The sequence below is a fragment of the Mercenaria mercenaria genome, chromosome 10 (genome assembly GCF_021730395.1).
Source record: "Mercenaria mercenaria strain notata chromosome 10, MADL_Memer_1, whole genome shotgun sequence".
NCBI classification, from domain to species: Eukaryota; Metazoa; Mollusca; class Bivalvia; order Venerida; family Veneridae; genus Mercenaria; species Mercenaria mercenaria.
In genome coordinates, this window is record NC_069370.1 from 18468017 (window position 1) to 18488371 (window position 20355).

General features: G+C 34.0%; 2 protein-coding genes across 3 annotated transcripts in view; one reads left to right on the forward strand and one right to left on the reverse strand.

Moving 5' to 3' along the window:
- Positions 1-1124: 1124 nt before the first annotated feature.
- Positions 1125-20355, forward strand: part of LOC123560911 (tetraspanin-8-like) — a 39734-nt gene continuing 20503 nt past the window's right edge. Inside the window, exon 1 of one of the 2 annotated variants that reach the window (XM_053552393.1) lies at positions 1125-1242. The gene's annotated coding sequence lies outside the window, so the exon portion shown is untranslated. Of the gene's footprint in view, positions 1243-5799; positions 5984-20355 lie in introns of those variants that run through there. The other variant, XM_053552391.1, reaches the window with a different exon arrangement.
- LOC123535916 (uncharacterized) lies at positions 15391-17366 on the reverse strand. Its single transcript, XM_053516797.1, has 2 exons — positions 16524-17366; positions 15391-15537 (listed from the first exon to the last, which is right to left on the reverse strand). Exons 1-2 carry the CDS (start codon positions 17364-17366, stop codon positions 15391-15393), a joined length of 990 nt encoding a protein of 329 aa, XP_053372772.1.

The following is a 20355-nucleotide window of genomic DNA, read 5'->3' on the forward strand; positions in this document are numbered from 1 at the left end:
ATAGATAGGCTACAGATGATTAATGGCAGCGCGAAAATCAAAATCTTGATTTTTTCATTGAAATTGTATAAATATATACATTGTAAAGTCCAGCAATTCAGAGATAAAAAGTACTAATATCACAAGTTAGAGACACAAGTCCTAGTTATTTGATACCATGGGCGGATCCAGGGTTTTGAGTTTGGGGCTTATTTCTGTTTCATTCTGCGTGATAAAATAAAGATATGCCAAACATTACTGCTCTTTTCATCCCCTGCGGTATAGGCTAAATAATACTAAATAAAGACATGCGAGCTGAAAATATCATGAGCCGCTCCATGAGAAAACCAACATAATGGGTTTGCGACCAGTATGGATCCAGACCAGCCTGCGCATCCGCGCAGTCTGGTCAGGATCCATGCTGTTCGCTTTCAAAGCCTATTGCAATTAGAGAAACTGTTAGCGAACAGCATGGATCCTGGCCATACTGGGCGGATGTGCAGGCTGGTCTGGATCCATACTGGTCGCAAACCCACTATGTTGGTTTTCTCATGGCGCGGCTCTCATACTTTTAGCTTTCATCTGCACAGGAATATCTATGCCCTAATAGCAATGATCATGTTACATGAGCAGAAAGTTTTTGTTTATTTGATAAGTACCAAAGTCGTTCGGGATAGTACGGTAAAGGTAGATTAATGGTAAAGATGTTTGTATATAAAGTATTTGTGCGGTTCGATAATTTACTTTTAAAGAGGTGAGCTAGCAGTGTAAGTTACTCGAGAAAATGTGGTTGTGTATTAAGGTCAACGGTGTGGAGGTGTGTTCGCGCTTGCTTCTAGTCACCAATGCTTTTATGGGTTCTACTGTTACAGTTTTCTATTATTTAACTCCAACATTTTAAAGGACCAAACTAAAATATAGATTTTATCTATAAAATCGAAACCAACAGTCCGTCGACGCACCTTTGTTAATTCGCTAGTGAATAAATATGAACCTGAGACTAGTTATACTAGAAAACAACGGCGGTTTTCTTCGGCCAATAATCGATATGAAAACTGACAGAACCGCTTATAATGCTATTCATTGCGGCGATGTTTTAACTCTGTACTTATCGCATCGCTTGATTAAATATAATGTTTCAATATAAACCTTAATCACGTTCATCAACGACATAATCAGTATTCAAATGTATGGATTTCAATAAACGTTTAAGAAATAGAAGGTAGAAATGGAATACTGCTATTTTACGGATGTATTTCGCAGGTACGTCTTAATTTTGAAATATTTTTGGTGCTTTCATATTTATCCTTATTGGTTGCGGGGGGGGGGGGCGTTGGGCGTTGGGGAGACCACATCAATATGATAATTCAGTGAATAGACACCCATCAGCCCCCGGGGGGAGGGGCACCAGTCTGGAACGAAGATGTCACCGCCGAGGCGCATGGCGACGAGAGTGGGAAGGTACGGGAGGGGAGCCTCTGGCCATGTAAGGGGGTCAGGGTTTTTTTTAAAAATACAGGTATGAAATGGTGGCCTCTGGGATATTTACTGGTGGGAGTACTCCCCTAATTTAGAGGGGTCAGAGGGCTATCCCCCTGGATTTTTTTTTAAATACAGGTATGAAATGTTACTCCCCTCTCGATGGGGAAGGGGTCAGGGGGCTCTCTCCTTGGAAAATTATGAAATATAGATATGAAATGGTATCTTCTTGTGTGTTTCTGGATCTAAATTTTGAGAAAATATTATTCCTTTACCAAGTTAGTAGGATGCATCTTTGACGAGAATAGGTCTCTTATCAGCCAACTGAGGTGGGGTGGGGGGAGGGGCACGAGTCCCCTCGGCCCACCCTTGGATCCGGACCAGCCCGTGTCCGCAATCTGAGAGATATGCACATTCACGGAAGGTAATGGGTACAATTTGCGTATTTCCGCATGTTTAGGTATGGTATAAGATTTTTAAAGTTGTCATAAAATTTTCAAAACCATTTTTTTTTTAAATTTGGCTCTCCGAGTGTTCCCTTAAATGACAATTTAAAGACCATATTATATGCAGTATAGCCGTTGAAATTGTAGATCCAATGATCCGAGGTTATTGAATAAATAATGTTCTGCTAGATTCATTTAGTAGTTAATCTATCGATTCTGCTCATTATGGTCCCTAGACAATTATGCTTGATACAATCTGCTGGCGAAAGTTTATCTGATCTTTGATCCCATATTTTGTTGACTATGATATACAGAAATAAAAAAAAGCTTGTTAGGATGTACATTGTATATCCCGTTACATGACGTACCAAGAGTAAATTAGCCGCATCACGAGAAAACCAGCATGAATCCAGACCAGACTGCGCATTCTGTTCGTTTTCAAATCCTATTGCAATTAGAGAAACCGTTAGCGAACAGCATGGAACCTGGATCCATGCTGGTTGCAAACCCACAATGTTGGTTTTCTCATGGCGCGCTTAATTTTCTTTATTTCGAAATATTTTTACATAAGCACAATATAGATTAATGTGATTTTAAAAAAAACTGATTTAAACAGTTTAACACGGCACCAGTGACCTTAGCAAAAGAATAATTTCTTGTCATTGGATAACCTGGCAAAAATGTAGACATAGGATATGTCCTAGAAAATGAAAATATAAAAAAAAAAATCTTTAACATTTCTAAATTTTGTTATATTCATGTAAAGAACTTTTTGAAGAAACAATTTTTTCCGCTTTTGATATTTGGTTATTTGCCGCTATGCGCCCCTCAGTGTTTTTAACTACCGTGAAAGGAGCATAATGGTGTATGCTTTTATTATTTAAGTATTCTATTTGTCGTCTTGAAAGGCCAAATTGTAAAGAAATATTGTTGAAAGCCAACCGATCTATCGTAAAATAAATCGTAAAAATCGATTACATTTTTATACTTGATCTATCAAATGAATATTTTATTTACAAACCGAACGCATGACTAACAGTTCAGTTTCGAGGCCAACGATGTTTTTGTACTTTTAATAAAAGAAATCATTACGATTCAGTACAATTTATATGAGATTATTTTGATTTTTACAACAAAAAATATATTGCCTAAATTGCCGTGTCAGTGTTTGTAAATATGATTGTAATATTTGTATTTTTTGGTGTGGGCTCGCTGTCCGACAAAGCCGCTATTATATCTCTTTTTTTCTCTTTTCTGTTCCATATCTCCATTTTTAACAAAGCGTTATGTGAATTAATATATTCTTATGATAGACAGAGATTAAATGAGATAATACGGAAGTCTGGAGCTTAATGTATTCTTTTCTTTTTCAAATAGTTATACATCTTTTATAGAATACACGATCAATATATTGTATAAGTGTGCAAATAAAATATATTGTAATTCTATCTACTGCTTGGGACTTGTTTTAGGCATTATGGAAATGAAATTTACTTGTACATAACAATAAAAATGAAAGAAATATAATTAAAAATTAACATTCAAGTCATAAACACTCCCCTCATAAAAAATGATGATTTCATGTTGAAAAAAATGCAGGGTCATCAGAGTATTGAACCCCAACCGCCTGTTTGAAAGGCTGCCACGCAACCCATTACGCCATTCTGAGAAGAATTTAGACACTGGTTCTAATATAAATAAGATAAAAGATATCTTGCTAATTTCCCAAATTGATAGACGAGTCCATAGATTAAATCCTCATGCGTCAAAATGGCACTACAGCTCCCCGAGATTTTTTTTATTCAATCCAGTGTATATACTGATATCCCATTAACTCTTTTCGGACTGTATTTAGGGAAAACTGTTAATTAATAAATGAAAGAGACACCGTTATTAATCATCTATGATAGATCCATTGTGTACTCGTGTTTCATTCTGAAAATGATATATAGTATCTACTGCTTACTATTGTAATCATCTAATAGATATACCACATCGGGTTACAACGATTTTTAAACATGTACGTTCAGTTTACATCTGTATACAGTCAAAACTGTATAAAGTAGCCAGCCAAAGGAAGAGGTACAGTCTGGCTGATTAAAACATGTTGTTGCTTAATACAGGTGGTCCCTAACGCAGGTTTTATTGTATAGACATACAGACACTAAATAGCAAAGTGGCGCGAAAAAAATTGTAGTCCCTAGTCGCATTATGGCGGATTCTAATAAGTCCTCTGTTTGTTTGTTTGTTTTTTTTTTTTTCTTTTTATCTTTTTTCTTTTGGGGTGGGGGGGTGCTATTTTCCTTATTTTCTATGCATTTTGTTTCACATGAAAGCACATGACATATCTATGCTTGACATTTAGGTAACATTTTCTTAATGAAATACTAACATGACAGAATTTGTCATGGATACTTGGATCATACAACGCCGCTACAATTTAGGGTCTCATTTTTCGCTGGTTTTGCAGTTCGAATGTGTGTTTGATTGGAAATAATTTTCTTTCATCAAACATGACCCCCACTTTTCTTTTGATTTTTATTTAGCACTGACAATATTCTTCAAGAAAATGTAAGTTACAGACATTTAAAATGGGTCCTGATTAAGAAACATGGATGGTTATGTTACGTCTTTATTAGTTTAGCCTACAATTTTCTTTTGATTGTCAAAATGATCAGGTTATTTTAAAAATGTTCGGCCTATTTCAAAATGATATTTTTTTTTATTATACCTCACATAAATGTCCAATACAAATTTCCCATTAGTTTAACGTGAATCATATATCATATTTCCCAGTGATTTTATATCACATGCGCAAAATCGTTATTTTCAATTTCTGCGCAGGTCATATGATCCATAATTTCATATCACATGCGCAACAGCGTTATTTTGTTTTTCTGCGCATGTGATATTATGTTTTCATATCACTCGTTGAGAGATTGATACTTTCGCATTGATTTAAAGACTGAGTCGATAAATTTTCAGACGAGGCGCTTATATATACGTTATATACCCTTTTCTGGTGCTCTTGCATGTGCGAACACGGCCGAATTTTCTTTTTATGCTACGTGCAAAATATTTCGAAAACAATTTTTCATCAAATATTGAATCGAAACTGCCACAATAACTTTGGAAATGATCTAACTAAGAAAATGAGTGCTCACACTTATATGTTTCATTTAGAAAAAAGAAAGTTATCACCGTTTTTCGAATGTTACTGATTTGACGCAATGTTGAAATATTAGAATAAATATGGGGGTCAGCGATATGTAAACGTCTAAACTAAATCTATCAAAAACGTCTTATTACACAGCAAAGTCGCCACAAATTATGAGTGCTAACAAGTAAAGACTCTTTAATTCTGTCTTCATTATTTGGTTAGTGATTACTTTTTAATGTTAAATACATTATTATGTTGATTTTCCAGTAAAAGCTTTGACCCTTATACGTTTTCGGTATAATAAAATAAATATTGCATTCCTGAGAGGGTGATATGAAAAATGTTCACCCCTCGAAATTTGAATATAGACCTCGGCTGGCGCCTCGGTCAATATTCATTAATCTCGCGGTGAACATTTTTCATATCACCCTCTCAGGAATGCAATATTTATATAATATATATTATACATATCACGCAAATGAGACTGCCATTTACAAGAGTTAAGTGGTTTGAACATTAAGAAAATTAAGTTCACCTACAAATGTCCGCTTTATGAGAAATAGACCTTTAAAAAAAAAAGAAGAAGAGAAAATATGCAAGTCAAATAACTTTTCCTACTATACATTAAACTACATGTAATAGATCACCCGTTTCGGTTTCAAAATGGCTTTTTTGCATTAAAACACGATCGTAACAGGGTAATGTTTATTCAATTTCAAATCTCATTCAAACAGTGTAAAGTGGCCATTTTGTTTGCGAGTGTTTCTGACGTTTATTTATTGGTGGGATTAAATATTTATATTGTAATGGTTTTGTGATGTAATATCTAGAAAATCTTAAAATCATTTGGATAAAGTGATCTAATCGAATAGGAAGTTACATATTTTAAATGGGATTTTATGTAGACAAGTACACAATGGTAACTATCGTTATTCATTTCTAAACTGATTAAATTTCTTAAATTGCCCAACCGGAAGTTTTTTTCTTTTGTTGCATTTAATGTTCTAAAATTTTCAAGTTATTATGTACTTCTTTTTAGCACCTATCAATGTTCGTAATGTTCATTGATTTTTTTGTTTATATTATTGATAAGCTTTTTATGTTATATTTCATCTTAACTTTGAAATGTTGTGTCCTTAAAATTTCTGTATAGGTCTTTGAGAACTTTAAATATAAGCTTGAAATGGTACCGATTTTGCACATTTTTATGTTAGTTTTGTTACTCAAAACTATGACAGCTCTCGATTTGAAATATCAAGGCCGATAGCCAACTGCTTGAGATATATTTTAAAGGGTTAGGAAAGCCTTACAATTAGTTAATTCTATAAGTATGAAAGCCATTCTCAAACCTTTCATAACGTTGGAAGAATTTTTGAAATTGGACCACTGTTGAAAAAGATATGGCAGTTTGAAATTTAAGAAAATGGCTGATCATGGAGGCAGCCATTTTAGTGTGTTTATGACGTCATTTACACACTGCTGAATTCTTTATTTAGCAAATAACCTTTTTAAATAGATTAAACTTCATATGTTTCTTGAGTGTAAGGTGTAAAATATGAAACTTTTTGTCATTATAACCTGAAAAGGTAGAAAAATAATTTTACAGAAATAAGTAAATACAGTTCAATTATGTATCTAAAAAATTGATAAATCCGCTATTTTGTTTTTGTTGCCATGGCCGCCAATTTGACCAAATATTTAAAACTGCTCATAACTTTCTCATTTTTACTCCTAGAAGAGTGCCAATTTCGAAAGATCTAGACAGGTTGGACAAAAGTACCAAATTTTGTAAAACGATAGCTTGGGACAATATAAGACTTTTGGCTGTAAGGGCCAAGGTCACAGCTCTTTGGAATTCTATTTTTAGAACATTCAAAATGGCCGCCATTTAAACAAATAGCTATTTTAGTAAAAGTTAGTTTTTATCTTATTCTTGATACATATTTGTGTGTAAACTGATTCATACTTACTCTAAGGGTCAAGTGATGCATTTTTATAAAGTTAGGTCATGCCACATAACGGCCTGTCCGTACGTTCGTCCGTACGTACGTTAATTTTTTTTTTTTAAAAACCGTAAGATTTTACAAACATACACCATGAGCCCTATAATGTGCTGCTTGATCACGATTGATCTAGAGGTGATAAATATGTGTAAAGACTAATTTCTTTGTAGAAGATATGTTCCATTTTGTTTCGTTCGTCTGTCTGTTTGTCTGTCTGTCACAAAATCGTGTCCGCTCTGTATTTTAGTCATACCGAGACCACGGTAGCTTGGGACAATATAAGACTTTTGGCAGTAAGGGCAAAGGTCACAACATTAGCTTGGGGCACTATAAGACTTTTGGCTGTAAGGGCCAAGGTCACAGCTCTTTGGAATTCTATTTTTAGAACATTCGAAATTAAAACAAATAGCTATTTTAGTAAAAGTTAAATTTTATCTTATTCTTTATACATATTTATGTGTAAACTAATTATATTTACTGTTAGGGTCAAGTGATATATTTGCATAAAGTTAGGTCATGCTATATAACGGTAAGTCTGTATATTCGTCCGTACGTACGTTAAAAATGTCATCTTTTTTAAAACCATACGCCTTTACGTGTATGCATCATAAGCCCTGTGACGCGCTGTTTGATCTCGATTGATCTAGAAGTGATAAATATGTGTAACGACTAATTTTTGTAGAAGATATGTTCCATTTTGTTTTGTTCGTCCGTCTGTCTTTCTGTCTGTCTGTCTGTCTGTCTATCGCAAAATCGTTGTCCACTCTGTATTTGTAGTCATAATGAGACCTCATGTGGAACGCAACATCACATTTATATTACTGTTGAACATTGTAGACCAAATGATATAAAGGCAGCATTTCATGTCCGCTAGGGCCTCAGATGACATGCAGATGCCAGTTTCATTCATCCTTCTATTGAAATAAAGCTATATTGGGAGACATAGTTCATTTTCATTTATGGTTCTTTTGCATCATATACATGTATCTAATAATAAGGTTTGCTCTTTTGTTTTTGGTAGTTTTAGCATCGCATTCACACAACTCTAGGTCATTACGGCGACTAAATAAGCTTTGTTATAAGCTTTGTAATTTCCATAATAGACACATATTACATATATTTACATAAAATCTCTATATTCAAATAGTTTTATTTTGATATAGCTAAGTATCAATATTTGATCATATCTATATGCATGTATCTTGAAAAGCTTTATTGTAATGGGAAAGTTAAAACGTTTCTTTAATGATTATGTCTTTATTTACTGGATTATTGTTGTAATTTATCATTTAGAGGTGTTTACATGATTTATATGCACCCTTACTTCTTCTTTTGCATGAAACAAATAGTTACCTCAAACAATTTAACCTTACTTGCAACTGAAAGCTTTGACCACACAGGACATTTTTCTGTTCAAATCATCAAACCGACGTCTTCTGGTTTGATACTTTTCATGTTTATCCCGGTCACGCCAGAGCCTTCTGGTACTAGAACATTTTTGTTGGGATAAGTCACTCGTTAAGAAACTATAGGTAAGGGAAGCGGTTGTCTAGAGTTTAATGTGTCGGCTGCTCAACCCAGAGTTTGATACCGACATGGATCATAACCAAGCCTTCTCAAATGACACCAGTACTCGATTTTCCAGGAAAAGGATTCGAGTGTGGTTCAGATAAGCTTTAGCTTTCATCACAATTGAGCTTAAAGATAAATTAGTATAAACTAAAAAGCTATAGATATTCATATAGAAAAGAGATGGACTAGATGTATGCACATGAATTTTGTGAATATAATGATTTATTTTTTATTTTAAAAAGCCTCTTCTTTTATTTAGACATTCTCTTCTGAATGGTGATTAAAAGTCAAAAGGAGATATAATTAGATAGATATAAAATGCTGACATTTATAACTAAAAGCTCCCAAATAATTATGCAATTTCACTACAAATTATATCAGGTATATGCACCTTTATGACATATTCCTTATGAATAAATGGAAATACTATGCAACAAAATTGTAAAGCATAATGAAACAATCAAAGCCTTGATTGCAGCATACATGTCTTGCCTTTTAAATACTTAGAAATGTCCCACTTAGATTAATAACCTCAATTCCTTCTTAAACGACGACAACATGTCTTAATAGATTGAAAGCAGCATACACTATCTGCATCAGCAATAAAAGAAATGGGAGAAATTATTTTCCCTTTATCTTCAATGTTAATTTAGTATGTTTTCATCACACTGGCTTAAAATGGCATTGTTCGGGCAATTAGCTAATTTACTTCAGATATAGGTCTACTTAAATTAATGATTGATCTATACATAATTCATTTATAAGCATAGCATTCTTTCTCAACAGGTACAATACATAAGTGTTTACAATAATCATCATTACATTGATTAATAAAGCAATTTGCAGTTAATAATTCTATGAAATGACCTTACACCGAACTCTCTAACCTTTAAATAACCCCTAGAATGCATTAAAAACGTTGCCATAAGATAACCATTTGTTATAGATATATAGGTACATGTAGCAAATGGTGCTCTCTATACAAGACATTAACAAATAGGTATATGTATCAAACATGATTTTGAATAGAGATTAAGAAAATGTTTCCCTAAACCATCTTTAACACTTGTTCAACATGCCTAAAGTACTTTTCAGTAGGATATTTTGTCACGCACTGTGTTAAAATTCCATAATGTTAAAATCCGATACAACAACTCTCAAAAACAAAGAGAATATGCATAATTACGTGATTGGAAATGCACTTCTTTCAGTACTGCACATGTATTTATCCTTTTACATAAAAGGGAGGTAATAAAAAAGAATGGACTCAGTATTACTTTATACTTTGTGAATCATACTATAAATACCTTTGAAAAATAATGTCATTAATAAAGTATCACAAATAAGATTTAACAAGTTATTAAAATATTTTATGTTCATAACAGCACATGCGGCAGTCACATAATAAACGAAACCATAATAGCCATTTAAGCAGTTAAAACAAATCGTTTCAAAACATTTTCCTTTTTTTTTTTTTGGCATTTTTAACAGGGTATTTCAGGAACAGTCACTTCAATATTACAAAAAGCAATAGGCATTTAACAATTTATAGTAAAAGATAATTTCAAAACTCTTAAAAAAACCTTCAGATTTAGCCAAAACAGCTGTTCTGAGATATATGAATTTTGCGACGGACGGACGGACAGACGGACGGAACAAATAATAACATGCTTCACCAAAAAGTTGGTCAAACACTTTTTTTCAGCTGCACCAATACATAATTAAAGTCAAGCTGCACATTACGGGGCTCATCTTATAGTTATAACCACAAGTATACTGTTTATAAACGGCATTTTTAACGTACAGACAGACGGATTTACAGACAGACAGACGTGAAAATTGACATCACTTCCTGCAAATGTATCACTTCAACTCTAAGAGTAGGTATGAATCAGTTTACACATAATTGTATCAAGAATAAGATAAAAACTAACTTTTACTAAAATAGCTATCTGTTTCAATGGCGGCCATTTTGAATGTTCTAAAAATAGAATTCCAAAGAGCTGTGACCTTGGCCCTTACAGCCAAAAGTCTTATATTGGTCCAAACTACCTCCGTGCAAAGTTTGGTACTTTTGTCCGGTCTGTCTAGATTTTTCAAATTTTATGAAGAATTGGAACTAAGCTATCCGATTTTGAAAATTCTTTCACTTCTTTAAATGCTTTCAGAAATTATGAAATTAACATAAGAACAACGTTGCCTTTCCCTTTAAGAATTTAAAAGAGTGTTGGTACATCCCACTAATTTCTTTGCACAAGTGTGCAATATCGATATTTATAGCGGTGGTCTGGTGGATAAGGTGTCGGCCGCTAAATCCAGGTGTTGTGGATTCGAGCCCCACTGGAGTCACGACCATGACTTCTCATATGACACCAGTACTCGAGAGAGTTTACAATAATCGAGCTAAAATAAATTAGCATTAACTAAAATTTAGAGGTCGACACATTTGCAATATTTAAGAAGTAAAAGAGCGCATATAGCACTGTGTGTGTATTTAGTCTTATTATTAGTCGGCAGCTATAACTTATTTAGGGGACACCTAAAATTCGACTTTCAGCTGTATGATACAAAACATCACATGTTCTCTAGCGTGCCAGAGGTAAAACATATACACAAGAGATCCTTATGTGAACAGTATCAATTTTAGCTGGAGGAATCTTACGACCCCAGGTTTTATACCAAGACAGTGCTACTACTAGGCCGCTGCGTCCATTATGCCAAATACACACACATTTTTCTTTACATTATAATTTAAAGTTTGAATTATCTTCCCTTTTAAAACCTCTGTTTGGCTAGTGAATGAATTTCAAAAGATTTTCAGAAACCGTAACTCTGTACTAAATGTTAGGATACCTTGTAAAAAAAGTGTGTCCTGCTGATGACTGTTCAACAGCGTTACTTCATTGAAAGAAAATTTACTTCAAAGAAATTTATCTTTGAGAGGAAGTATGTATCAGTGTCTGAGAGGGTAAATTATAGGAAGCCATTAGATAGATTGATAGATGGGTGAATGGATCTACAACCCCCACTCCCTACATACACACACGCTCACACTTCTTACATTGTACAAACAGCGGCAAAGTGTATTGCCCTCTCTTCCTCCCAATACTTCTTACATATATATATACGGGGCCAAGGTATGCGGCCACCATTCCGACTGCACCTTTGCCCTTTTTAACAAAGATTAAACTTTCAACATCTTCAACGATCAGCTCTTACTATAAAACCTATGGAATATGTTCTCGTTACACAAACCACTGGTACCGGTTTTCCGCTAGGGTAGTCCTTGATCGTTTTTCTCAGAGTACAGTACGTTTCCAAGAATAACATCGCACGTTTCCGGGTATAATTCTAATAAAACAGATTGATGAAAGTAAAGCATTTGTGCGGATCTGATAGCCGATAGGATTAAATATTGCAGGTACTCGCCTCGAAATGATTACTTTATATTTGTTTCAAATAACATTCCACAAAAAATCTATAGCCTCGTGGTTATCAGGTTTTTGCAGATAGCCGATAGCCATAATGATTTTTTTCTTTATTCCTGTTAATGAATTCTTAAAGATATTCAATGCCGACAACCTATTCAAATGTTTTTAACATTACTAAATGTACAAATTAATTATGTATCTACAATTACATTCATAATTAAATGTCATTCGGTACTAGTCGATTGTTAAAACAACTTCCAGTTCATTTTAGTGTAGTACACCTTTATAATTTGCATAGCTTTTACAAGTATTAAATGAGAACTACTTTTAAACATTTTGCACGGTACTGTTAATACATATAAAATAAACGTAAATTTTATGTTTACCAAAACTTTAGAAGTATTTGTTCATATTTTCAGATATGAAATCTGGGTCTAGTATACCTTTAAACCTGAATGTCTTATGTTCTACCATGTATTATAACTTTTAAAGTTGGAAATCATAGCATAAAATATGATCTAGAACTGATGCTATAAATATCCGATTCATGAATTTATGAATACTGATATTCAGCAATTTTAGCGATAAACCGATGATAAACAATCTTAAAATAGTTAATTGCCTTCCTCCTCTACAATTTTGTCATTTCTCGTTGCGCTAAGTGGATGTTTACAGGTGTGCCAAAAGCCTATACACGTACTTCTATTTAAAAACTCCTTTATTTTAAAAGTGTTGAGATCTTTAAGTAATGTCAAGTAAATATATTTGGAAATCACTGATTATGGAGAGTTTCAAGTATTTGTTAACATTGTGCTAAAACAAAAACAAAAGTATGTCTTCAATATTACATAAAAAAGTAACATAAGAACCATTTTAATTAGTATTGCAACGTTTTTAAGCCCTTTAAGATCAAACATTAAGAACTTAAATAACTATAGCCCCAGTTATATTAATCCGACTCTAATATGTCTTGGGGGGAAAATGACGCACTATTTCATAGCGCACGTATGGCGCAAAATATAGTAGATTGACGGGACATCAACACGTAACCGTGTTTTAATAGTTTTGAAATACGGGTAGTAATACGTCTCGCGGAATAACTTATGAGTGCGTAGACGTCTAATGAATTCTTTTTGCGCCTAATAACCTATTATATACAGTGTATGTGAATTAAGTGTAACACCATTCTGTTATATCATTTCGATTCTGAAACGTCTTTTATATGAAATGGTAGATCACATGTAGTAGCCCTCTTTCTTGGCGCCAGTATGGCGTCAAATAATACGTCAAAGTGACGTCAGATTTTCGTGTTTTAACGTAACTGTGCATGGATTTTTCATATTAGAACTACAAATTTCTAACGAAAAGGCAATTATTTGTCCTTTGAGGTCTGCTAAGCATATCTGGGTGTGTCGAATCGACGAAAGAAATAGCAAAAGCGTGTTTTAATGGTATCTCACTGGGCGTGGTTATGTTTTATGCACATTTTTATCTATTCGGAGTGTTTAAATTTATTCTAGCATAAAACTGCTGTTTTTGTCACTTTTCGGGAGTGTTTTAACAGGAGAGAAAACGTGTGTTAACAGAGAGATTCTCGCACTCACGTGCTGTTATAACACCTTTTTATATATGCACGTTCCATGGCAGAGCGTAAACGCATTACGGCCCCAAAACGGATAATTCAAAATGAAATGACGTCAGTGACAAAACAACGTAGACTTTACCGCAAATTTCATGGATCAAAAGGATTTAAAATGACCAAGACCACACATTCTTGACTAGTTTCGACCATTATGTCTTCGTCAGAAATAACAACGTACAATACAAACGACGTCACGTCCGTTTGGACGCGAACGTCAACGTGACAAAAAGCGCAAATATAGAATATGTTTGTATTAATGTACATATAGATACGGATCATAATGATACGGCGGGTATTTATCGAAAACATATTTCTTCAATATGAAGTAGAGAAAAAAAATAAAACCCAACATATCTACATGACAAATTTTGAAGTATACATGTGAAGCATAAGCGAGAATTAACGATAGATCTACTTATAATTATATAAATAGTAAATTAACATTAATTTAAAAGCTAACCACACATATTATAATTACAGAAACAATCAAAAAATTAAAAACTTTCATTAAAATACGATTAAAGACCAAATGAAGTCAAACGGCGGAAAAGGGAACCTTGAAGCAGTAATAAGGGGAGGTAATAAAACGGCAATAAAATATCAAAGTGCTGGAAAATAGATCCGATATATTCTTAACTTCTACAAAAATTATTAATATTATTTGAAAGTTAGAAAATACATTAAAAACAATACTATACAGTGAAAATATTTAAGCTGTAGGGATACTATGAAAAAGTTGGTATATAAGACAGTATTAAATGTTACTCGTTAACTGTATTCACACAGTAAACAATACGCTGGTGTTCATGCCAGATGGGTGCACGGTATTTAACCGGTGAATCCAGGACGTTTCACGTAATAGGCCCTTCTTAATATTATCTCATGAATATTGAATGAGATTCCCAGAGCGAGGCTGAGATGGGTCAGTTGTAAACATTGCTGATAAGCAGAATGGCAGCTACTATAGTGATAGTGATATATACCAGTTTAATCCCTAATATAACTTTTTTTTCTGCTGAAGATTATATTGGAACTTACAAGTTCTCTTCTAAAGAATTTTTATGAATATTTTAGTGAAAGCTACATACACTATTTGCAAAGTAAGATCAAATATCTATACTTTTGTTGTTGTTGTTTTTCAGCTTGTTTACCTGTATGAAACTAAATCATCAATACACATCTTATCTCTAAAACTGTAACTAATTGGTCAATTTATGCAGCTGTAGAAGTGGCCAGCTTTTAAGTTTGATTATAAACACTGATTGCTTGTACTATTGGGGCTAGTAAGTTGTTTACATGGTAAAGTTTGTTCAGAGCAGTCAGATTCTTTCCTAACCATATTATTTCATATATCTTAAGTGACACCAACACAGGCTAGCTTATGTACCAATAGCAGCCAAAAGGTATGTTTAAGTCTGTGAAAACCATTTAAAAACCCTTATTTGGTTGTCAGTTTTAGGGCACCCTGGTTAGATACAAGTCCAGACAGACAGGTCTATGATCCGACTAGAGGTCCCTCCACTTGGGCTATTAAAGATCAAATACCTTCAAGTTAAATTCAGGGAAAAGAAATGACCATCATATAGAAACCAGATTGGCTGGACTACAGTGAAAAACAAACTCAACAATTGTGGAGAAATAACAAAGCATTTAAGTTTAAATGTTTTAAGTTGGCTGGCTAAAGCAATACACTCTTAATTTTTCTAGCGCAGCTCCAGTCCTTCAGTGTTGATATTTCCGGTCCTTGTTCAACATAAAGTAGGACTGCTGTCAATGTTCTTCCTCCAGTTGTAGATGGTTCTTTTGTACTATCCATTGTTTCACACTTTTTGTCAGAAAATAAATAAATTAAGGAAATTGAAAACAGCCTCCTTCATTTCTGAAAACTGAAATGACTGAAGTACAATACAAAACATAATGTCAGCAATTATTTTATTTTTCTAACTATTAGACTAAGTGTTCTTTTTTGGAATTCGTCTTGGTTTAAGTTGTGGTCAGCCTGTATAATTTTCATTTTTGAAGTGCTAGGAACAAACAACTGCTGACTTAGAGATCTGTTCAGAAATCAACAACAGAAATCTATGATATAAAGAATAAATATGGTAAAATTGGAAATGCATTTTACTAGCAAATATACTATTTACTCTAATAACCTTCTTTAATGAAGTTTGTGTATTTTTGATAAAATTTATTTGACTGCAAACAAAAAATGTGATTATAATGAATATTTATATACCTGGAAATCACTCACTGACACACATCTCGCCTGATTTTAACTACCCAATTCATCTTTGGAAAATTTATAAAAACTCGGATTAAAATAACATCAGTCATTTGAAATACTCTTTGGAACACATTAAAAGTAAATTATTATTAAACTTTGTGTGTTTTCCTATCTTATCATAAACAGTGTACTTTAACACTGGAAGCAGTAATACTGCTCTGAGATAATGTTTACAACTGACCCATCTCAGCCTCGTTCTGGCAATGGAATGTAAAGCATGCATATAATTTGAGAAGGGGCTATAATCTATCTAAATCATTAACGACAATGTCAATTGGTAAAAAACTGAAATCATCTAAATTGTGATGAGTACTGTTGAAATGGGCAGCCACACTGCTAGCATATGCTGGATCGCTGAAATTGTTAATGTCAAATTTATGACTGTTCATACGTTTAGAAACCTGTTGTCGTGTTTGACCCACATATTGCATGTTGCACTTTTTACAAGTTATGACATAAATGACATTTGATGATGTGCAGTCTGTATTAAATCTAAGTTTATACATAGAAGAATTAGAAGAACTAACGAATTCATCAGTTTCTACTATCTTGCTACAATGTGTACATCTAGGTCGGTAGCATTTGCTGGAACGGGCGCTGATGGGGGTAGGGGGCATTGCAGAATATCTAGACTTTACAAGGAAGTCTTTAAGATTTTTATCACGTTTGTATGCTAACACGGGTCTTGAGGAATGCAACTGTTGGACTGAGACATTTGGCGATAGTTTAAATAAATCCCAGTATTTATGTATGATACTAGCAATGTTAGGGAGGGAGGGATTATATTCAGTAACAAAAGGCACAATATCAACCTGATCAGAATTGTTATTGTATTTCAGAGCTTCGTCTTGTGTAACATTATGCATCTTGTTAAATGCAGCATCTATTACACTGTCTGGGTAATTTCTGGATTTGAAAAATTCACGTAGAGTGTCCAGAGATTTAGCAAATTGATTATCGTCAGATATAATACGACGATATCGCTTAGCCTGACTGTAGGGAATACCGTCTTTACAAGTCTTTGGATGATTAGAGGAGTAGAGAAGGTACTGATGGATGTTAGTATTTTTAACATGTACATTGGTGCATATGTTATTACTGGTATCTTTCGTAAGATCAACATCCAGGAATGACACATGTTTCGTTGAAATTTCATACGTGAATTTAATAGAGCTATGTAATTCATTAAGGGCTTTAACAAAGCTATTCAGTTCGTCGAGTGAATGATCCCAGATCATGAAAACATCATCCAGAAATCGAAGCCACAATGTAGGTTTCAGCTGCTGGCTTTGTAAAAAGTCTTGCTCTAACTTACCCATGAACAATGATGCATAGGTAGGGGCGAACGGACTGCCCATGGCCGTCCCCATTGTTTGAATGTAATTATCACCATTGAATTGAAAATGGTTATTCTTAAGTGTAAGTTCAATAAGTTTACATATACTTTCTACGGACAAACTAGTATCAGACAGACTCTTGTCCCTGTTTAAGAAAAATCTGCAGGCTTCAATACCCTCATCATGTGGAATGTTCGTATATAGAGAGGTTACATCCAAAGTCACCAAATAACTGTTGGATGATAAACTGCAGTTCTTAAGTTTTGAAAGGAAATCCGTAGTATCTTTGACATACGAAGGTAATGATTGCATATGTGGTTGCAATACATAGTCTAGATATTTAGATATGTTATCAGTAGGGGAATTGCATGCAGATACTATAGGCCTACCTGGATATCCTAATGCAACGAATTATCTTTACATTTATGTAGTTTGGGTAAAATGTAAAAATGGGGTATACGTATCTTTTCTGGAAAAGTGTCAAATTCCTCTTTCAAAAATTCTTCACATTCGGAAATTTCTTCCATACATTCACATACATTACGTTTCACTGTTTCAGCAATATTGCTATCAAGTTTTTCATAATACTTGTCATTGTTGAGATGTCTATGTACTTCCTGTTGATACTCATCAGTGTTCATTATCACAATATTTGCCGATTTGTCTGCCTTTTTTATTACAATATCTCTGTCATTCGCTAGAGAATGTAAACTAGAGAGTTCTTCTTTTGTGATATTTGAATATCTCGACTGTTTTGATGACTGGAGTATTTCCTGGTGAATTGCCTCAATATAGAAATCAAGATATTCATCACGACCTTGCTTCGGAATGAACGTTGACTGCTTTTTGTTGAAGAAAGTTTTTTCTTTATAATTTTGGTCGTTATTGTTATTATTATTGAAAAAAATATTCTTTCAGTCTCAAACGTCGACAGAATCTAAATGTTTCCTCTGCTAATTTAACTTTGTCGTGGCTTTTAAGTTTTGGTACAAAAGAAAGTCCCTTACCTAACAGGATATAGTCAGCATCGGATAATTTTCTTTTTGATAGATTAATTACCGTCGCCTTGCCTCTTTGAATGGCCGTTTTTCCTCTTCTTGATTCTCCTCCATGCGTTCTTATTTTTGGCCCTGACGAAACGTCGGTTTGCCTTTCGACAACTATTTTGAGCAGTTTCGTTAGGTCTTGTAGCGTTTGATTCAGCTGATTCTGGGCTATTGTCGCCCCGTTCCGTGTGGCCTCTGCATAAGTTGCTTTTGTGCCCGGGGCTCTTTCGTTTTTTGAATTTCTATCTGTCGTAGGTTCTGGAGTTGCCGCTTCCGTAGTTTTTGGTGAACATTTCTTCTCAGCTGAAGACGATTTTTCAGTATTTCTATCTGAGGGCGGCTTCGGATCATTTTTTCTTGAGTTACGTGGTGCTGGTTTTGGTTTCTTTTTATTACTCTTTCTACGACGTGCCCTGCCTGATTTGTTTGATTCTGATGATTCAGATTCATTACTTTGAAGTGGTTGTGAAAGCACCTCACTTTCCTTTAATAGGATTGACAGCTTCTTTTCATGTCTCTCTTTAACAGTTTCTTTCTCTCTTTCTGTTTTGTCTGATATTTTCAGTTTCAACATCGAACAATTGATCGTCTGAAAGTTGATTTCTCGCAATTTTCCTTTGTTCTTCGATTGTATTTGATAGGTCCAAGGCGTGACGCTGTTGGTCCTCCACGATTCTCTTCATGATATCTAGCGAAACCTTCCTAAGAAGGTTATCAACAGAAGTTTGGAGATCTTTAGAACCTGAGCTTGTGTTGATCTTCATTTTCAGTCGGAGACCCTTTGGAATTACTTCATTGTTTATGCACTTCTGCAGAAATTGTTCATGAAGACGACATTTCATCTGTTTTAATGCGACTTTGTAGGTTGTTGCGTGGATCCGTCATACTGGATGCAAAATCTTGGTTATATTTAGTTAATAGATCAAAAGGATTTAAAATGACCAAGACAACACATTCTTGACTAGTTTCGACCTTTATGTCTTCGTCAGAAATAACAACGTACAATACAAACGACGTCACGTCCGTTTGGACGCGAACGTCAACGTGACAAAAAGCGCAAATATAGAATATGTTTGTATTAATGTACATATAGATACGGATCATAATGATACGGCGGGTATTTATCGAAAACATATTTCTTCAATATGAAGTAGAGAAAAAAAATAAAACCCAACATATCTACATGACAAATTTTGAAGTATACATGTGAAGCATAAGCGAGAATTAACGATAGATCTACTTATAATTATATAAATAGTAAATTAACATTAATTTAAAAGCTAACCACACATATTATAATTACAGAAACAATCAAAAAATTAAAAACTTTCATTAAAATACGATTAAAGACAAAATGCAGTCAAACGGCGGAAAAGGGAACCTTGAAGCAGTAATAAGGGGAGGTAATAAAACGGCAATAAAATATCAAAGTGCTGGAAAATAGATCCGATATATTCTTAACTTCTACAAAAATTATTAATATTATTTGAAAGTTAGAAAATACATTAAAAACAATACTATACAGTGAAAATATTTAAACTGTAGGGATACTATGAAAAAGTTGGTATATAAGACAGTATTAAATGTTACCGCGTATTTGTCAAATACATGGAAATTCAATGACGTTGAGGGACAATATATTCATTTTCCTGTTTTTAACGCGTTTTATGCTAGAATAGCGTTAGCGCATGTTCTTTTCGTGTTATAACATCTTCAGAATCCCTCGGAATCGTTGGTACCCTCGCCCTAACGGGCTCGGGTGCCAACCAATCCCTCGGGATTCTGCAGATGTTATAACACGAAAAAACATGCGTTATCCCTACATAAAAGCACGTTTCTGCTATATAGTGCTTCGTTCTTTTAGGTAAAAAAAGTAAATTAAATACGGTAGCACTGTTTCTTCGCCGTTGAAAGATTATGTTATGAGACTAACGCGTTTAAAAATAAGAGCAATATTTGCGTAATCGATTAATGCT